Here is a 17,841-nt window from a genome sequence, read left to right on the forward strand (position 1 = left end):
ACGACGAGGTATAAGAAGAAGGAGAAATCAGAACAACAGGAATATGGAAGACGGCATGAAATCTCTTTTGGAGTAAGGTATTCCCGATACGACAACCGAACTCCTCTCAAGCATTTTCAGACAACCTGTCACTGCTCAGAACTTCGAATTGAAACCACAATTTATTCAATTCATCTCCAATGATTCCTTTGCAGGCACAACTCATGACTGCCTAGTGAGTCACATTGATTGTTTCTTGGAGAAATGTGACACAATGGAATTAAATGGTGTTACAGACGATGCTCTTAGAATTCTCCTTTTTCCTTTTTCATTACGAGATATGGCAAAGGAATGGCTGAGAGATGAAGGTTCTGGCTCATTTGACACATGGGATAAATTGGTGAAGGCTTTCCTAGTCAAGTTCTTGGGACAGGAAAAGACTGCAAGGTTGAGAAACGAGTTATCTACTTTCAGGCAGTCAGATGATTAGTCCCTATATGACGCATGGAGGAGATTCAAGCGTTTACAGAGACAATGCCCTCACCATGGTATTCCTTAATGGATGTTGATCCAAACTTTCTACAATGGTCTAACTCATGAGTTCCAAATCTACATTGATGCTGCATCTAGGGGTTCTCTCTTGACAAAGAATCCAACCGATGCAAAGGAGTTAGTTGAGAAGATGGCGGTCAATGATAACTATCACCCAGGAGGCCGAAATAGTGTGAAAAAGGGTGGTAAATTAGATGTTGATGCTCTAACTCTTTTGGCTAGCTATGTGTAGGCATTGACAAGCAAGTTTGATAGACTCCAAGCTAGAACATCCGCTAGCTTACCTAAGACTTGTCAAATGTGTAATGTGCAAGGTCACATTGCACCCAATTGCCCACTAAATTCAAATGACATGTTGATTGAGGAAGCCAATGCATTTTACACTTCCAACCCCAAAAGGCCATATGACCCCCACTCTAACACATATAATGAAGGTTGGAAGAATCACCCAAAATTTTCCTACAAGAATACCCAAGCCCAACAAAATCCACCTCCACCACCACCTCGAACCAACAGCTACAATGCACCACCTGGTTTCCAACCAAGGCCACCTCCAGTCCAACAACCTATTCAACCACCTCCTCAAAAATCCAACCTTGAACTAATGTTGGAAAATTTTATCACCACAACCAACAATTCCATCCAACAACAAAATAGTTCCATACAACAGCTACAAGCCTAGAGTAAGCTCATGGAAAATCAGATAAGTCAACTTTCTCATCAAGTTGGCCAATCTATAAAGACATCGGGCACTTTTCTGGTTCAAACAGAGCAACCACAAAAAGGGCATATGAATGTTGTTACTTTGAGGAGTGGGAAGCAATTGGAAGATCCTCCTACCAAGGAGCCATCAAGGGAGGTCGTTGAAGAAGTAGGTGAAGGTGAGACGGTGATTGATAGTGCTAAGGTTGAGGAAGAATCAAAAGAAACAACTCCACAATCTCTTGCTCCATAAGTGCCTAAGGTTCCTTTTCCACAAAGGTTAGCCCAAGCTAAGCTTGTGAAAATGTACGGTAAATTTCTAGATATCTTGAAAACGCTTCATATTAATATTCCATTCTTAGATGCTATATCCGAGATGCCTTCTTATGCTAAATTTTTAAAGGATATGCTTTCTAACAAGAAAAAGCTAGAAGAGAATGCTACAGTTGCTTTGACTGCAGAGTGTAGTGCTATTTTGCAGAATACTCTCCCTAAGAAATTAGGTGGTCCAGGTAGCTATTCAATTCCAGTGAAGCTTGGAGATATTGAAATTAACAGGGCACTATGCGATCTTGGTGCAAGTGTGAGTCTCATGCCGCTGTCCATCTGTAAGAAGCTGAAAATGGGTGAACTCAAACCCACACGCATATCCTTGCAACTTGCAGACAAGGTCAGTCAAATTTCCTTTGGGTGTACTTGAGGATGTACCTCTTTGTGTAGGTAAGTTTTTCATTCCTTGCGATTTTGTTGTGATGGAAATGGAGGAAGATGCAAATGTTCCAATTATTCTTGGTAGACCTTTCTTACTGCAGGTGCAATTATAGACATGAAAAATGGTAAGATCACCTTTGAGGTTGGTGATGAAAAATTGGAATACTCACTTTTGAATGCTACAGGTACTCCCTCTATGGGAGAAACTGTCTGTCAGGTAGATGTGCTTGATGAGTTGTAGAGTGAGCAACTTCCTTTGAGCAAACTAGATGATGCACTTGAAACGGTGCTAGTGGGGAAGGATGATGATGGAGATTGGGAATCAAGGGAGTATGTCAGGCTACTTGAAGAAGCAAAGGCCAACCCAATCTCTAATCCAATCAGAGAAATACTTAGTGCAGTGAGTATTGGGGAGAGTACTACGCCTCCCGAGGTAGAGCTGAAATCTCTCCCTTCTAATCTGAAATATGAATATCTTGGTCCTAATAATTCATACCCTGTTATTGTTAATGCTGAACTTAAGGACATAGAATTGGAGTAATTGCTCAATGTTTTAAAAACGTATAAAAGTGTAATTGGGTACACCATTGATGATATTAAGGGTATTAATCCTTCTTTCTGTATGCATAAAATTATTCTTGAGAGCGATCATGCTTCCTCTATAGAACCTCAAAGAAGGCTTAATCCAAATATGATGGAGGTAGTGAAAAAAGAGGTTTTAAAATTGCTTGCTGTAGGAATAATCTACCCTATCTTAGATAGTAAGTGGGTTAGCCCTGTACAAGTAGTACCCAAAAAAGGAGGTATGACTATTGTCAAGAATGACAAGGGTGAGCTAGTCGCCACTAGGACTGTTACAGGGTGGAAAATGTGTATAGATTACAGAAAATTAAATAAGGCCACCCGGAAGGATCATTTTCCCTTACCCTTCATTGATCAAATGCTTGAAAGGTTGGCAAAGCATTCCTTTTTCTGTTATTTGGATGGATATTCTGGTTTTTTTTCAAATTCCTATTCGTCCTTGTGATTAGGGAAAGACTACATTCACATGTCCATATGGCACCTTTGCATATCGCATGATGCCATTCGGATTATGCAATGCTCCAGCCACTTTTCAACGTTGTATGATGGCTATTTTTTCTGGTCTTATAGAAAATTCTATGGAGGTATTTATGGACGATTTTTCTGTCTACGGAACATCTTTTGATGTATGCCTTGAAAATCTGAAAAAGGTGCTCCATAGATGTAAGGAAGTCAATTTAATTTTAAACTGGGATAAATGCCATTTTATGGTGCAACAGGGAATTATCTTAGGTCATGTTGTATCAAATAAGGGTATTGAGGTTGATAAGGCTAAGATAGAGGTCATAGAGTGTTTACCCCCTCCGAATTCTGTAAAAGGAGTTCGAAGTTTCCTTGGTCATGCAGGTTTTTACCGTCGTTTTATTAAGGATTTTTCAAAAATTGCTCGACCTCTAACTGAGCTTTTAGCTAAGGATGTTCATTTTGTTTTCACTGATGCTTGTCTTGAGGCTTTCAACAGGTTGAAGGAAGCTTTGATCTTTGCTCCTGTCATGCAACCCCCAGATTGGAGCCTGCCGTTTGAAATCATGTATGATGCTAGTGACTATGCGGTATGAGCCGTTTTGGGGCAAAGAAAGGATAAAAAGCTTCATGCTATTTACTATGCTAGCAAAACTCTTAGCTCTGCTTAAATGAATTATGCCACAACTGAAAAAGAGATGCTAGCTGTAATTCATGCAATTGACAAGTTTCATTCTTATTTGGTTGGTTCAAAAGATATTATTCATACAGATCACGCAGCACTAAGATATTTGATGACCAAAACCCATGCCAAACCTCAGTTGATTCGGTGGATCCTTCAATTGCAGGATTATGAAATAGAGATCAAGGATACGAAAGGGATAGAGAATGTTGTCGCAGACCATCTCTCCTGCCTTCTCCTCGACCCTGAGGATGGGGACAATATTCCTTTTGATGATTCTTTCCCTGCCGAACATCTATTAGCTTTACTACAAACTGAATCATCTTGGTATGCTGACTTGGCTAATTTCCTTTCCACAGGTACAATGCCTCATGGCTACTCCTCTCAACAAAGGAAGAAATTCCTTCATGAGGCAAGGAGATATTTCTAGGATGATCCGTTCTTGTACAAGCAATGCACATACACTATGATTCGAAGATGCATTCCAGAAAACGAGGTAAATCACATTATTTCTCATTGCCATGACTTACCATGTGGTGGACATGCAGGCCCTTCGAAGACAATTGCAAAGATCTTGCAATGTGGATTTTGTTGGCCAACAATGTTCAAGGATACATACTCCTATGTCAAAGCATGTGATCGATGTCAACGAACGGGCAACATTTCAAATTAGAATGAGACGCCACTCAACAACATACTCGAGGTCGAGTTGTTTGATGTGTGGGGGATAGACTTCATGGGTCTGTTTCCTTCTTCCTATGGTAACCGTTACATCTTGCTAGCCGTTGATTACGTATCAAAGTGGGTGGAAGCTATAGCTACTCCAACTAACGATGCTCGTGTGGTAAGTAAAATTTTCAAGAAAACTATTTTCCCACGATTTGGTATCCCACGTGTGTTGATTAGTGACAGGGGCACACATTTCTTGGAGCATCGATTTGAGGCAATGCTAAAGAAGTATGGAGTACAACTCCGGCCTAGAATTGGCTATCACCCTCAAACAAGTGGCCAAGTTGAAGTATCCAACCGAGAGATTAAGTCTATCATTGAGAAAACAGTAGCAAGGACAAGGAAGGATTGGTCCGCAAAGATAGATGATGCATTATGGGCGTACCAAACAGGTTTCAAAACGGCAATTGGTACAACTCCATATAGACTTGTCTATGGGAAAGCATGCCACCTGCCCGTTGAGCTAGAACATCGAGCATTTTGGGCCATTAAAAGCTTGAATTTCGATGCTAAGGCAGCGGGAGAAAAGAGGTTGTCACAACTGAATGAACTAGATAAGCTCCATCTCGAAGCTTATGAGAGTTCAAAACTATATAAGGAGAAAACAAAGAGATGGCATGACAAGAACCTTGTGAGGAGAGAGTTCAAGGAAGGAGATCAAGTCCTTTTATTCAACTCGAGGTTGAAGCTATTTCCTGGTAAGCTTCGATCTAGATGGTCAAGTCCATTCAAGGTTAAGAAGGTGTATCCCTACGGCACCATTGAACTAGGAAACGCAAAAGGGGAAACCTTCAAGGTTAATGGGCAAAGAGTGAAGCATTATTAAGTTGGTGACCCTATCGATGAAGAGGTGGACATCACACTCTCTTCCCCATCACCAAGCCATTGAGCATTATTACGGTCAAGCTAAAGATCTTATAAACAAGCGCTTTCGGGAGGCAACCCGCTTTTCATACACTTTTTCTTACTATTTCTATTTCCCTTTTGTGTTTTTTATGTCGTATTTGTATTGGTTTTGTTGTTTTTCAGAGAACATCGATACATAGGAGGAGCGAGATATCGAGATAATTCGTTAAGGGTAGCAATTATGGGAATTTACTCGCTGCCCGGTCTAACCGGGAAATGTATGCCTGATCGGGCGCGAGTAGCGTTTGGCAGAGGGAGCTGAAGAACGGAAGAAATACGGAGCACCAATTGAACTCCCACGTGCCTGACAGACCGGGCAGCAGGTGCCCGATCGAGCGCGAGAGACAGGTGACGCAAGCTTGAGCAGAATTGAAGAACTAGGCTGTTATCCGATCAGACCGAAAAAAGAGAATAGTTCTGCCCGATAAGACCGGGCTCAACTAGCCCGATCGAGTGCGACAACCAGAAACCAAATCAGCGACGAATAACGCCTGTCACCAATTCAGCCCACCTCCGCCCGATCAGACCGGGCAAGCCCTGCCCGATCGGGCGCGAGGGTAAGATGCGCACAGGAGCAACTTTAAACCCGAAATTCTCCCCTTCTTCTTCATATTCTCATACATTCTCTACACTTTCTCTCTCTAAAAAAAAAACCCCAATTCCTCACACCCTAACCTCCTTTAATCTCTATAATTTTCCATCAAATCTCCATTAAAACACTAAATTTCTTCATCCTTCACCATCCTTATTCAGTTTCTAACATCCACAACCATCCTTCTCACCCCCAACTCCATTCTCACCAAAAACCCCATTTCCAAGGTTAGAGAGAGAAAGCTGCAACAACATCAATGGCTACAAGAAAGAGAAGTAGTGGAGCACAATAACAACAACAATTGGACTTGGAAAGCATCCCCACATATCTAAACATTCGGTTCGTGCCCGAGTTTCCAAACAAAAAAGCACGGTTGCTAGAGCTCCAACATAGGAAGGTAATTCCTACTCGGTTCATAGACCGATCCCTTCTTGCTAAGCTAGGCATTGATATTGAATGTAGGAACTTATTTTCTAGACTTGGTATGACTCAATTGTTTAACATGATACATTATCCGTTTGAGGATATCACTCTTGAATTTTTAAGTTCTTTTGATGTTGTGAAAGGTAGAGATGGTTTAGTTACCCATGTTGTATATAGACTCATGAACAAGTCTCATCGCCTCACCTTAGAAGGCTTTGGTAGGAAGTTTGGCCTCCCCTCCACGGGATTTACCGTGCAACCCGATAGTTTTACCTCAGGGGAGTTATGGTTAGCAATGACGGGTGAAAAAATATATTCAATGCAACATGTCCGTGCTCACAAAATTCACCAACTGGCCCTTAGGTTATGGACTAGATCCTCAGGGTGGACAATTTTTGGTAGAATCGTGACAAACAAGGTTAGGGCGGATGAAATAGCCATTCTAGTAGCTACCTCAGGTTAGGAGATGATGAGGAGGGGTTTAGGATGAACATAGCTCATTTATTTGCCCTTCACCTTAGGAAACAAGGAGCTACTTTCACCACCCTAAAACCTAATGGCAACCGTACCAACATTCCGATTGTCCTAGGTGGTTTCGTGACTCACCTAGCGATTAAGGAGGGCTCAGGTATTTCCTACTTCCCACACATTGCAATAAGGACATTGCTGAGTGTAGCTTGGGGGAAGTTTGTGCATAGTAGTTTAGGTATGTTCTCTGAGCTTTTGATTGTTTTGGTTTGTTTTTCTTTTATTTGTTTTGGTGTGATTTTAGTGCTTTGATAGTTAGTTTTGATTGCTTTGATAGTATAAAAAAAATTGAAAATTTGAAAAAAATGAAAAAAAATACGAGAATCACGATAATGAATAGCCATTAAACTACTTCCCTCTGCCCCTATCCTTAATGCCAAAAAGGTTTTGATATAATTTCAATTGAAAGACTTGCATTGTGGACTAAAAGATCATGATTTGACCTTGAATTGGTTGATCCCTAGTAGGAGTCAAAATTATTAACCATGTATGATTTAGGAGCTTGACTGTGTTAACCGTGAGGCTTGAGCCTTATTTATTCATTCATGTATGTTTAGTTCTTGGTGTGACATTGATCTTAGTTTTGATTCTAGACTTTTAGTAGTGTGTCATAATGCATTGCATGTGCACGTTGAAAATGACGAAGGCCATGTTCATTAGGTGACCTCCAGACGAATTTAGAACATCTGTTCCCTTCTTGCTCACCCATGTTGTAGCTTGTCTATATTTTTCGTAAACCTCATAAAATTACCCCTTAGCCCAAATTTGGTTACTTTTCCCAAGTCTAGCTTGGGGGAGCTATATTATGTGGTATTTTGTGTGATTTTATTTTAAGTTGCAATTGATATGAAGTATATGAAAAAAAAAGGAGAGAAAAGAAGGAAAATTAGCATGGAGGTTGTTGTTGAAAAAAAAAAGAGAAAGAATGAACCAAGGAGCAAGGAACAACAAGGAATAAAAAATTTTTTACTCAAAAGAAAAGAAAGTACCTTGTTCTTGAAAAAAAAAAGAAAAAAAAAGAGAAGAAAAATGTTGATGTGAAAAATAAAAATGAAAAGAAGTTTGAAGTCGAAAGAAAAAGTAAGTGAAGAGGTAATGGGCGTTTTCATCGTAGTTGGGTATGTGTTTTATTGATCAAAATGATGAATCGAGGGTGTGACTCATTGCATTTGATAGCTCCCCGGTTAGACTAATATAGCCCACATTTCCCAAATTATTTCATGCTCATTCTTATTCCCGGCCTATGTTACAAGCTTGAAAAAGTCCTTCCGATCTTCGTGCATAGCATTGTGTTCATGTGAAACGAGTCTTTTGTCAAAATGCTGGAGTATATGTTACATTTCGAGTCGACATTGATTAGGTTGAGCGCTATTATAACCCTCTAAACTCGTGAGTGTGGTGAGATGGGGGGGATTGCATTATTGCTAGGAATGGTGAGAGATCGAGCTCATTTTTAGCTCGCCACATAAAAAGTGTGTTGAGTGACCACCGAGGTGAGATATTCTAGTCATCGATTCTTGAAATATACATGGTTGTTCTTGTTTGACGACTAATTAGGTGGATCGACGGTTTGAGTGATTTGATTGGTTGGCTAGGATGCATGCTTGTTTGATTTCGATTTTGAGTCCGTGTTTTAAAAATTGCATTATGGGGTGAATTATGTTGTTTGGTTGTTGATTATTTTTTATTGTCTTGCTTGAGAACAAGAAAGAGTTTAGCTTGGGGGAATTTGATGTACACGTTTTATACATAGATTTATCCCGATTTTACATCACATTCTTGCATGATTTTAGGCTATTTAGAGCCGTTTCTCGCTAACAATCTCTTCTCTAGTGTGTTCGATATGTTTTTATAAGTTTTACAGGAATTTGGAGTTTCTTGGATGATTCAGACACGTTTTGAACGTTTATGGAGATGTTAGTGAACAAGGATTAAGAACTGAGCTAAACACGAGCTAAGCATGAGATGATCTGCAAGCAATCCCTTTGTTTCTACTGTGCCCGGTTGGGCCATGCTTGCTCGGTTGTACCGGGCACAGAAGGACTGCTATGAGTTGCATCCTATAAAGAACTAAGACAAGGCTGAGTCATTTATCCCACGCGCCCGATCGGGCAGCCATCGCCCAGTTGGACCGGGCGCGTGGTGGTTGAAGGATATACGAAGCAAAGCAAGGCAACAAGGCAGCAGGAAAAATTGAGCCTCGCGCCCAATCGGGCAGCCGTTGCCTGATTGGATCGGGCGCCGAGGAGAGCTACGAAGAAGATGCAGCACAATGTGAGCTACCACCAGCCCGATCGGGCGGTGCTCGCCCGGTCAGAACGTGCAGTGTGTTGCGAAATCCGGTTTTATTATTTTCGAATTTTTATCCTATTAAGGGTATAAATATCCCTTGTAATCATCATTAGAAAGGGGGATAGTTAATTCCTTACGTTTTATTCCTCTCTCTAGAACCCTAGTTTATTTCTTTTAAGTAATTTAATTACTTCATTAGATTTGATTATTGTTGATCAACAATTTGAGTTATTTCAATTGAGGCATCATTGGTATTCATCTATATTCCTTTCTCTTTCAATTATTATTGTTTTCAATTATGTTTTCTCCATTGATGATTGTTTTAGGGTTTACTAATATGAGTGAGTAGTTTTTATATTCCAAGATCTAGGGTAGCCCAATTGTGATTGATGCATGAATTAATTCTCTAAATTCTCTAGTGACAATTGCGATTATTTATTAGTCTTTAATTGAGTAAAGTGTTTAATGTCTCTAATTTGCATGATTCCATGAGAATAGGCTTGATTGTAGTTAGAGAAGCCATTGATATTCGAGAGAGTTCCTTAGTATTGATTAGGGTCTGCTTTTTCCCATGTTAGTTGGATTTGTATGCTAGGGGTAGATAGATAATTGCATCGATCGTAATTGCGGTGATACTTGATCTTGGATGTTTTAGTTCATTGTTTTATCACAATCTTTAGATTTACTGAGTTCTTTATATATTAGTTCTTAGAATATTTCACCATTGATTGTTACTTGCTTAGTGATAATTTGAGTCTATTTAATTCGGTGAACCTTAGTCTCTTGGGATTCAATCCTTGCCCGTCTACATAGTAGTGGTCTCGTTAGGTTTATTTTTGTTAGGTACACGACACGCCTATCACCACCTTGGTGGATCCGCTTAAAATTTCCGGATCTACTAGGTAGTTCCGAAAATTTAAGGCGGATCACTACAAGAAAACAACTGGATTCCGATGGAATTTTCACGTCGGAAGCCATTTTTCTGACGGAATTTCCGACAAAATAAATTCTGTCGGAGCTGTTTTTTGACTTTAAACGAGATTCCGTCGCAATTTTTCGACGAAAATGATTCTGTTGGAAACAAAACATTCCAACGGAAAATGTCGTCGGAATCTTCTCCACTTCCGACGGAATTTTTCCGTTGGAATATATCCTTTTTCGACGGATTTTTCCGTTGGAAAAGGATATGTTCCGACGAAAAAATCCGTCGCAAGTGTAGAAGGTTCCGACGAAATTTTCCGTCGGAAGAGGAGAAGATTTCGAGGAATAATTCCGTCAGAAAGTAAGAGCTTTCGACGGATTTTTCCGTCGGAATTAGTCCTGTTAATTTAGCAAATTAAACAATTTAATTTGGATCTACCAATATTCAAAACCTATATCTCCTGCACCTAATTTATGATAAATTTGAATTTATGATTTAATTACGGAAATATTTTTATATATTTATTTATAATAATGTATACATTGTGTGCAACTATACAACATAATCCAAGTCTAAGTACATGTACATACTATATACACAAATTCTAAGCTACAGCCGAAGTACCCTGCCCTGCACCGCCGCTACCCGGGTCATTCGTGGGGTCTCGACTCTGATGTGGAATGTTGGAACATGGGTCGTTGCTGGAGAATCGACGCATCATATCCTCATACCTCTCTTGGTTTCTCCTTTCTATTTCGGCCAATCAAGCCTCCATCTCGACTTTCATTTGACTCTGGAGAGCTTGCACCCTCTCCTCCACCCTATGATCCACCCTTTGTTCCATATGATGCTGCATCTGGGAAAGAATGGAAGGCGTGTACTTCTGCGAAGGCATGGAACTTGGATCCTTCCTGTTGCCATAATACAGCTCTGCACTTTGGCCAAGTCCCTTCACACGACCCTTCTTGTTGCGACCACTTACAATTTCCCAGTACAACTCATTTGGACTCTTCTGAATCCCTTGGGTGCTTGCTTTCTCATAACATGTATATCACAGGTAGTTTTAGGTGTACATGCCTTGAAATCACAAAAAAAAAACCAACTCCCTAAGTTTTGGGAACCATTTAGACCAAATTCAACCAAGTAAGGCCTATATGACCTATTCTTTGCCCATTTTCTACATTTCATACAAAATGAACCATTTGTTTCTCATCACATGCCTATTATAGTTATTTTTAGGTTTACATGCCTTGATATCACAAAAAACACCAACTCCCTAAGTTTTGGGAATGATTTGGACCAAATTCAACCAAGTGAGGCCTATATGACATATTCTTTGCCCATTTTCTATATTTCTTACCAAATGAACCATTTATTTCTCAAAAAATGTCTATTATAGGTATTTTTAGGTGTAAATGCATTGAAATCACAAAAAAAACCAACTCCCTAAGTTTTGGGAACCATTTGGACCAAATTCAACCAAGTGAGGCCTATATGACCTATTCTTTGACCATTTTCTACATTTCTTACCAAATGAACAATTTCTTTCTCATAACATGTCTATTATAGGTATTTTTAGGTGTAAATGCCTTGAAATCACAAATAAAAAACCCAACTCCCTAAGTTTTGGGAACCATTTAGACCAAATTCAACCTAGTAAGGCATATATGACCTATTCTTTGCCCATTTTCTACATTTCTTACCAAATAAACCATTTTTTTCTCATAACATGTCTATTATAGTTAGTTTTAGGTTTACATGCCTGGGTATCACAAAAAAAACCAAATCCCTAAGTTTTGGGAACGATTTGGACCAAATTCAGCCAAGTGAGGCCTATATGACCTATTCTTTGCCCATTTTCTACATTTCTTACCAAATGAACCATTTCTATCTCATAACATGTCTATTATAGGTAGTTTTAGGTGTAAATTCCTTGATCACAAAAAAAAAAAACCCAACTCCTTATGTTTTGGGAACCATTTGGACCAAATTCAACCAAGTGAGGCCTATATGACCTATTCTTTGCCCATTTTCTACATTTCTTACCAAATGAACCATTTCTTTCTCATAACATGTCTATTATAGGTATTTAGGTGTAAATGCCTTGAAATCACAAAAAAAAACCAACTCCCTAAGTTTTGGGAACCATTAGGACCAAATTCAACCAAGTTAGGCCTATATGACCTATTCTTTTCCCATTTTCTACATTTATTACTAAATGAACCATTTCTTTCTCATAACATGTCTATTATAGGTATTTTTAGGTGTACATGCCTTGAAATAACAAAAAAAACCAACTCCCTAACTTTTGGGAACCATTTGGACCAAATTCAACCAAGTGAGGCCTATATGACATATTCTTTGCCCATATTCTACATTTCTTACCAAATGAACCATTTATTTATCATAACATGTCTATTATAGGTATTTATAGGTGTAAATGCCTTGAAATCACAAAAAAAACCAGCTCCCTAAGTTTTGGGAACCATTTAGACCAAATTCAACTAAGTAAGGCCTATATGACCTATTCTTTGCCCATTTTCTACATTTCTTACCAAATTAAATGAATCATTTGTTTCTCATAACATGTCTATTATAGTTAATTTTAGGTGTAAATGCCTTGAAATCACAAAAATGGGCCAACTCCCTAATTTTTGGGAACCATGAAATCAATCAAATAAGTTCAAATCCTAAGTGTTATTGAAGTTATTACTGCAATATGATGTGCTTTGGTGTTGGCTGGTATTGTGCCTTTCCCAGGAACTTCCTTGAAGTGTGTCTTTAGAAAAAGCTCATGAGTTGTTGAGAGCTGGCCTTGATTCTTTGCCGCCTTTGATTATACATGCAGAAAATGATAAACTTTAAATGTTAGAGCACCTTTACATAGTAATACACAATTCTCTTCTATATTACCTATCTATTCAACAAACTTACCATCCGTTTAGCATATTTTACAACTGACATCGAACTCTGATAGTGGGTAGCTTCAACCACATTTTCCATTGAACTGCCCCTCCTATTCTTCTTGTTTTGGGCCGACCTCGTCTTGTAAGTTGGATCAGTGGAAACAATATCCATCATTTCTTGTGGACGTCCTCATTGTGCCATCTTGGCTTGGCGCCTTTCATCTTGTACGTGAGTGTGTAGAACATGTCACGTAGCCGAGTAGCAAACTTCTTTTCAAAAGTGTGCTTCACTTCCTCGGTCAATTGAGGTGCCCATGTGAATTCTTTCTGCAAATGGTTAACTTTAAAAGTCATATACTCAACTTCATCTCATACTTTTCATAAAACATGTATTAATTAAGTTTAAATAGCTTACACTGAATAAGTTCCATCAGTGTTGCTTCGTTCCTTCATCCACCTCTTCATAATTCCTCCAAGGCTCTCGATAGTACCCGGTTAGCGTCTCGGAGACCGCATTCCTCAACTTGTTGTCGTCAAACCTTCATTTAAAGACAAAACCACAAAGTTAGATGATCATCAACAAAAAGTAATATAAAACTTGTTAGAGGTAATAAATAGGTTAATTTCTCAAAATTAAGAATATAAAACCAATTCATTAAATGTATGTACGTACCAGAGCACAGTAGGGTCTAATATCGGCAACTGTGAATGTTGCTGTGTCTGATCTCGTGATGGGCTGGAAGTGGACTCCTGAGTACCACTCAAATCATGTGCATCCGCTTCCGCCATGTCCTCATTGGAGGAGTCGATCACCATTGCAGCTTTACGTTTATGTTTACCGCCCGCCATGAGCACATGAAGTAGTTGCTAATAACATGACATCATATTATAGGTTACAAGTGTAGTACAATGTATTAAAATTTCAGCGTAAAAGTAATGATTTATTATAAGACCAAGTCAATTTTTGATTTTACAATAACAAGCAAATTCAACGAAGGAGAGTAACATATTCTCCTCTTCATTAATGTCATCACTATTATCACTACTGGAATCATCACTACTATCATCTAATAATACATCGATATCATCATCCTCGTCACTATCACTAGAGTTGATGCTAGATTCATCATCTTCATTGCTTGAGATAACAAAGCCATCGTCATCATCTTTATCGTCATCATCTAGGACATAGTCAGGAATATCAGTCGGTGGGCAAAGCGTTGCATGTACTTGTGGGGATGGTGCCAGCAAAAACTCTAAGTCCACCGGAGCATCAACCATTAATCTTGCCTGTGTTTTAAAAACAGCCCACCATTGTACTCGATCCCGTTTCAGGCTAGGGTATGATGTGTAGTACACTTGAGTCTCTTGGTAAGATAAAACAAAGGGATCGTACTTGGGGTATTTCTTAGTATGATTCACTTCGACAAGCTTGTACTATTCATGTATGCTCATTCCCCTACCACAATCCATCTAACTACACTTAAACAAAATAGTCTTGTACTCTTTTTCGGGACCAGTGTAGACGAGTTTAATAATGTCGTCTAAAATGCCGAAGTACTCTCCACCATCCTCACTTGATATACACACGCCATAATTCATCGTAGATTTGTGCTTGCCATGGGCATGTGTATGGAAATTAAAGCCACCGAAAAAAATCTGCTTCCAAGTTCGAACACGCTTGAAAGGGGGCATGCACAATGCTCACAACACATCCGAATTTAATTCCTCTTCAACAACCTATCAACGTTTTGAATATAACCGTCACACTTCCCTAATTGAGTAAATTGAATAGCAAGGAATAGAAAATCATAATTATGTCACGGTTAGACAGTTTATATCACCTTGCGATGAAACCAATCAGAGAATTCAGCTTCGCATTTCTCCATTACTTCTTCTCTACGCAGATAAGGTCGAGTACTAAGAATGTAGTCCTCGAACTTCCTATGAGGCCAAAAATAATGTAAATCAACATTATGATCATTTTATTTGTTCATAGCTTTGAACACACTTCATTCCTAAACATATTATACCTTTCGTATTCACCAAGAATGCCGGTGTTTTGTAACACGAACAAATGAGCGCACTCGAGTTCTTTTTCATCTAAAAACCAAGTTTTGCCCTCATTTGACACACGACCGCTATCCTCCGTGAACAACTTTGGAATTTCAGCGTTGTCCACTATGGAGTCCACGTCGGCATTCACATTTTGACCGAGATCTTGTGTTTTAGTGTTAACTGTCGCCTAAAAGTAGTTACAGCAGAAGTTTGCTATCTCTTCGGTGAGATAAGCATTGCAAATGGATCCTTCAACTCGAGCCTTGTTTCCAATTTTTCGTTTCAAATGATTGAGGAACCCCAATCATAGTTATGTAAATGTATAAAAACAACATAACATTGAATCTGATCTAAGAAACAGGATGTGCATGGGTCTTTGATTTACCTTTCGAACGGATACATCCATCTATATTGAACAGGACCACTTAACTTCCCCTCATATGGAAAATGAATAGGTAAATGCTCCATGGAGTTAAAGAATGCAGGGGGGAAGACCTTCTCAAGCTTGCACAGGATCTCAGCTATGTTTTTCTCCAATCGCTCCATGTCACTAACTGATGTTGTATAGAAACACAAATCGCGAAAGAATTAGCTGATCTCTATTATTACATTCTAAATATGGCAATGGAGCAATTCCCTTAGAACAGTAGGCAGCAACCTCTCCATGAACATGTCACAGTCATGGCGTTTTCATTCCGTGTAGCTTACATGCTTACATATCTATGCATCTGCTCAAATTGGAGGCGTAACCATCGGGAAATCGCAGCTGTTTAACCCACTCACACAAAACTTTTCTCTGAGCCTTGTCAAGAGCGAATGGAGCCCTTGGAATGAACTCTTTTCCTCTATCATCCTCCTGAAGATGAAGCTGCGGACGTTTACAATATTTGGCAATGTCATTTCGAGCAGATGACGTGTTACACGTATGCTTTTTCACATCCATTATAGTGTGAATTAACTGATCAAAGAAGTTCTTTTCAATGTGCATGACATCTAAGTTGTGATGATAAAGCAGATGCTTCCAATATGGAAGCTCCCACAGTATGCTTTTCTTGAACCACCCCTTCTTTTCTTTTTTGAGGCGTTGAAGTGACTCGGGCCCATCTGTAGCCTTTGGAAGGTCTTTCACTCATTCCCACAGCTCCTCTCCTGACATAATGTGTAAAGGTGCACCTTTTTTACTTTGTTTTTGCAGAATGTAGTTCTACTATTCCGAACAGGGTGATTTGTCGAAAGGAACTGGCGGTGGCAATCAAACCAAGAAACCTTACAACCATGTTCGAGCCAAAATGCTTTGCTTTTCTCCATGCAATATGGACAAGCTTTCCTATCAAAACACACAACTTGATATTAAGTACCAATTATTATAAAAATAGCTATAAAATAAAATAAAGAATAAAATAAACTCTAAAATAATAAAAGTACATAAAATCATAAAATAACAAATATAAAACGGCCATTGGACTAATATTGGGGACTAAAAATATAGTATATTATGCACTTATTAAATTCCCCCACACTTAGTCTTTGGTCGCCCTCGAACAAACTAAATAAAACTAACCTATAAAAGCAATAAACCTAACTCATTGTCGTATGAATCACGGTTACACTTAGCACGTGCGACAAGCCCTTTAAACCACTAAGTTCCCCTAGAGGATGAGTACGATCTCGTGAGGGTTTGCAGTAAACATACCCACAAAGTCTGTTATTCAGAAATTCTCAACTAAATAGCAGTAAACAATTTTTTTTTAAAAAAAAAACTCATCTTTATAGAAGTTTCTCCAATTAAAATTTGACAACTTGCTCGATTGACTTTAATCATTTCTCACCCTCCTTGCTTATACCAATTTACATGTCTCAAATCATTAGGAATTTTCAAGGATATTAATGGGGTTTAGGTACATGAGGGATATGACAATAATTATGGGATTGTGGTGGTAATATTCTATAAATTAGTAGAGCATAGTATGATTACAACCAAATCAAATATTCCTGATAACAAATATTTCTTGAGTGCACATTGAACTTTTATGTACACTGCCCCCTTCTTCTTTTTTTTTTCTACTTTTTTTTTCTTTTTTTTTTTTTGTAAGTTTCATGAATCTTAATGTTCAATCTCTGTTGAGTAGTCCATGTAACGAGTGTTCGACCAGTGGCCCCCGGTCCAGTTGGTCCAAGGCACTAGGCTTTAAGATTCCCCTAAGGATTTACTTACTCAAACTACACAAGCAAGAGATAGAAACATCACACGTACATAACTGGGTTTGAATTATTTTTTTTTTATTTTTTTTTTTTTGTAATTCACTATATGTGAATTGATTAACACATATACCCAATCATTGGTACGCAGAGCCTTATATTGAAACTTTCACTTTATAGTACTGTATGTATCACCACTGAATATCAACAACCATTTTTACATCACACTTTAATATGCTCTACTAATTTCAAAAAGGTTAACCATTTGATGTGTAAGTAGAGGTACATTTGTGATTTATTCATGGAAAATAACAGGGATAGGCTTTTTGGTTGATGTGGCGTAGAAACTGTTTTAAATGCCTAAATCATTTTCAAAACATGAATTAGTTGCAGTTTCAGAGGGAAATGACAAAAGCTTAAAGGATAGGTTATCAAGAATACCGGAGAATAAAAACACTTTTTTTTTTTTTTGTATTTTACTGCTATTAGCTCAAAATTTCCAATATCTAAAAAAAATCGGCAGCATCTCCCCTAAAAATGGTCATAGTCAAACAACTTTTTGTTGCTAAAATTGTAACCCAAACTAACATCCCAACATCCAAAATATAGAAAACAA

At 38.6% G+C, this 17,841-nt stretch overlaps 2 protein-coding genes across 2 annotated transcripts; both read left to right on the top strand.

Moving 5' to 3' along the window:
* Nucleotides 1-1,537: 1,537 nt before the first annotated feature.
* Nucleotides 1,538-2,485, top strand: LOC110698248. The gene is made up of 4 exons (XM_021875645.1): nucleotides 1,538-1,816; nucleotides 1,899-1,953; nucleotides 2,046-2,129; nucleotides 2,238-2,485. The coding sequence occupies exons 1-4, from the start codon at nucleotides 1,538-1,540 to the stop codon at nucleotides 2,483-2,485; spliced, it is 666 nt and encodes a 221-aa protein (XP_021731337.1).
* A 1,921-nt stretch (nucleotides 2,486-4,406) lies between these two features.
* On the top strand, nucleotides 4,407-5,225 carry LOC110698249 (protein NYNRIN-like). The gene has a single exon (XM_021875646.1). It carries the CDS (start codon nucleotides 4,407-4,409, stop codon nucleotides 5,223-5,225), a length of 819 nt encoding a protein of 272 aa, XP_021731338.1.
* Nucleotides 5,226-17,841: the final 12,616 nt, after the last annotated feature.

Source organism: Chenopodium quinoa, unplaced genomic scaffold, assembly GCF_001683475.1.
Source record: "Chenopodium quinoa cultivar QQ74 unplaced genomic scaffold, ASM168347v1, whole genome shotgun sequence".
Taxonomy (NCBI): domain Eukaryota; kingdom Viridiplantae; phylum Streptophyta; class Magnoliopsida; order Caryophyllales; family Amaranthaceae; genus Chenopodium; species Chenopodium quinoa.

Coding starts and splice junctions, on each gene's coding strand:
- LOC110698248 (XM_021875645.1), top strand. CDS start 1,538: ATGTACGGTAAATTTCTAGATATCTTGAAAACGCTTCATATTAATATT. Junction 1,817..1,898: donor TATGCGATCTTGGTGCAAGT/GTGAGTCTCATG, acceptor TGCAACTTGCAG/ACAAGGTCAGTCAAATTTCC. Junction 1,954..2,045: donor GGATGTACCTCTTTGTGTAG/GTAAGTTTTTCA, acceptor TTCTTACTGCAG/GTGCAATTATAGACATGAAA.
- LOC110698249 (XM_021875646.1), top strand. CDS start 4,407: ATGGGTCTGTTTCCTTCTTCCTATGGTAACCGTTACATCTTGCTAGCC.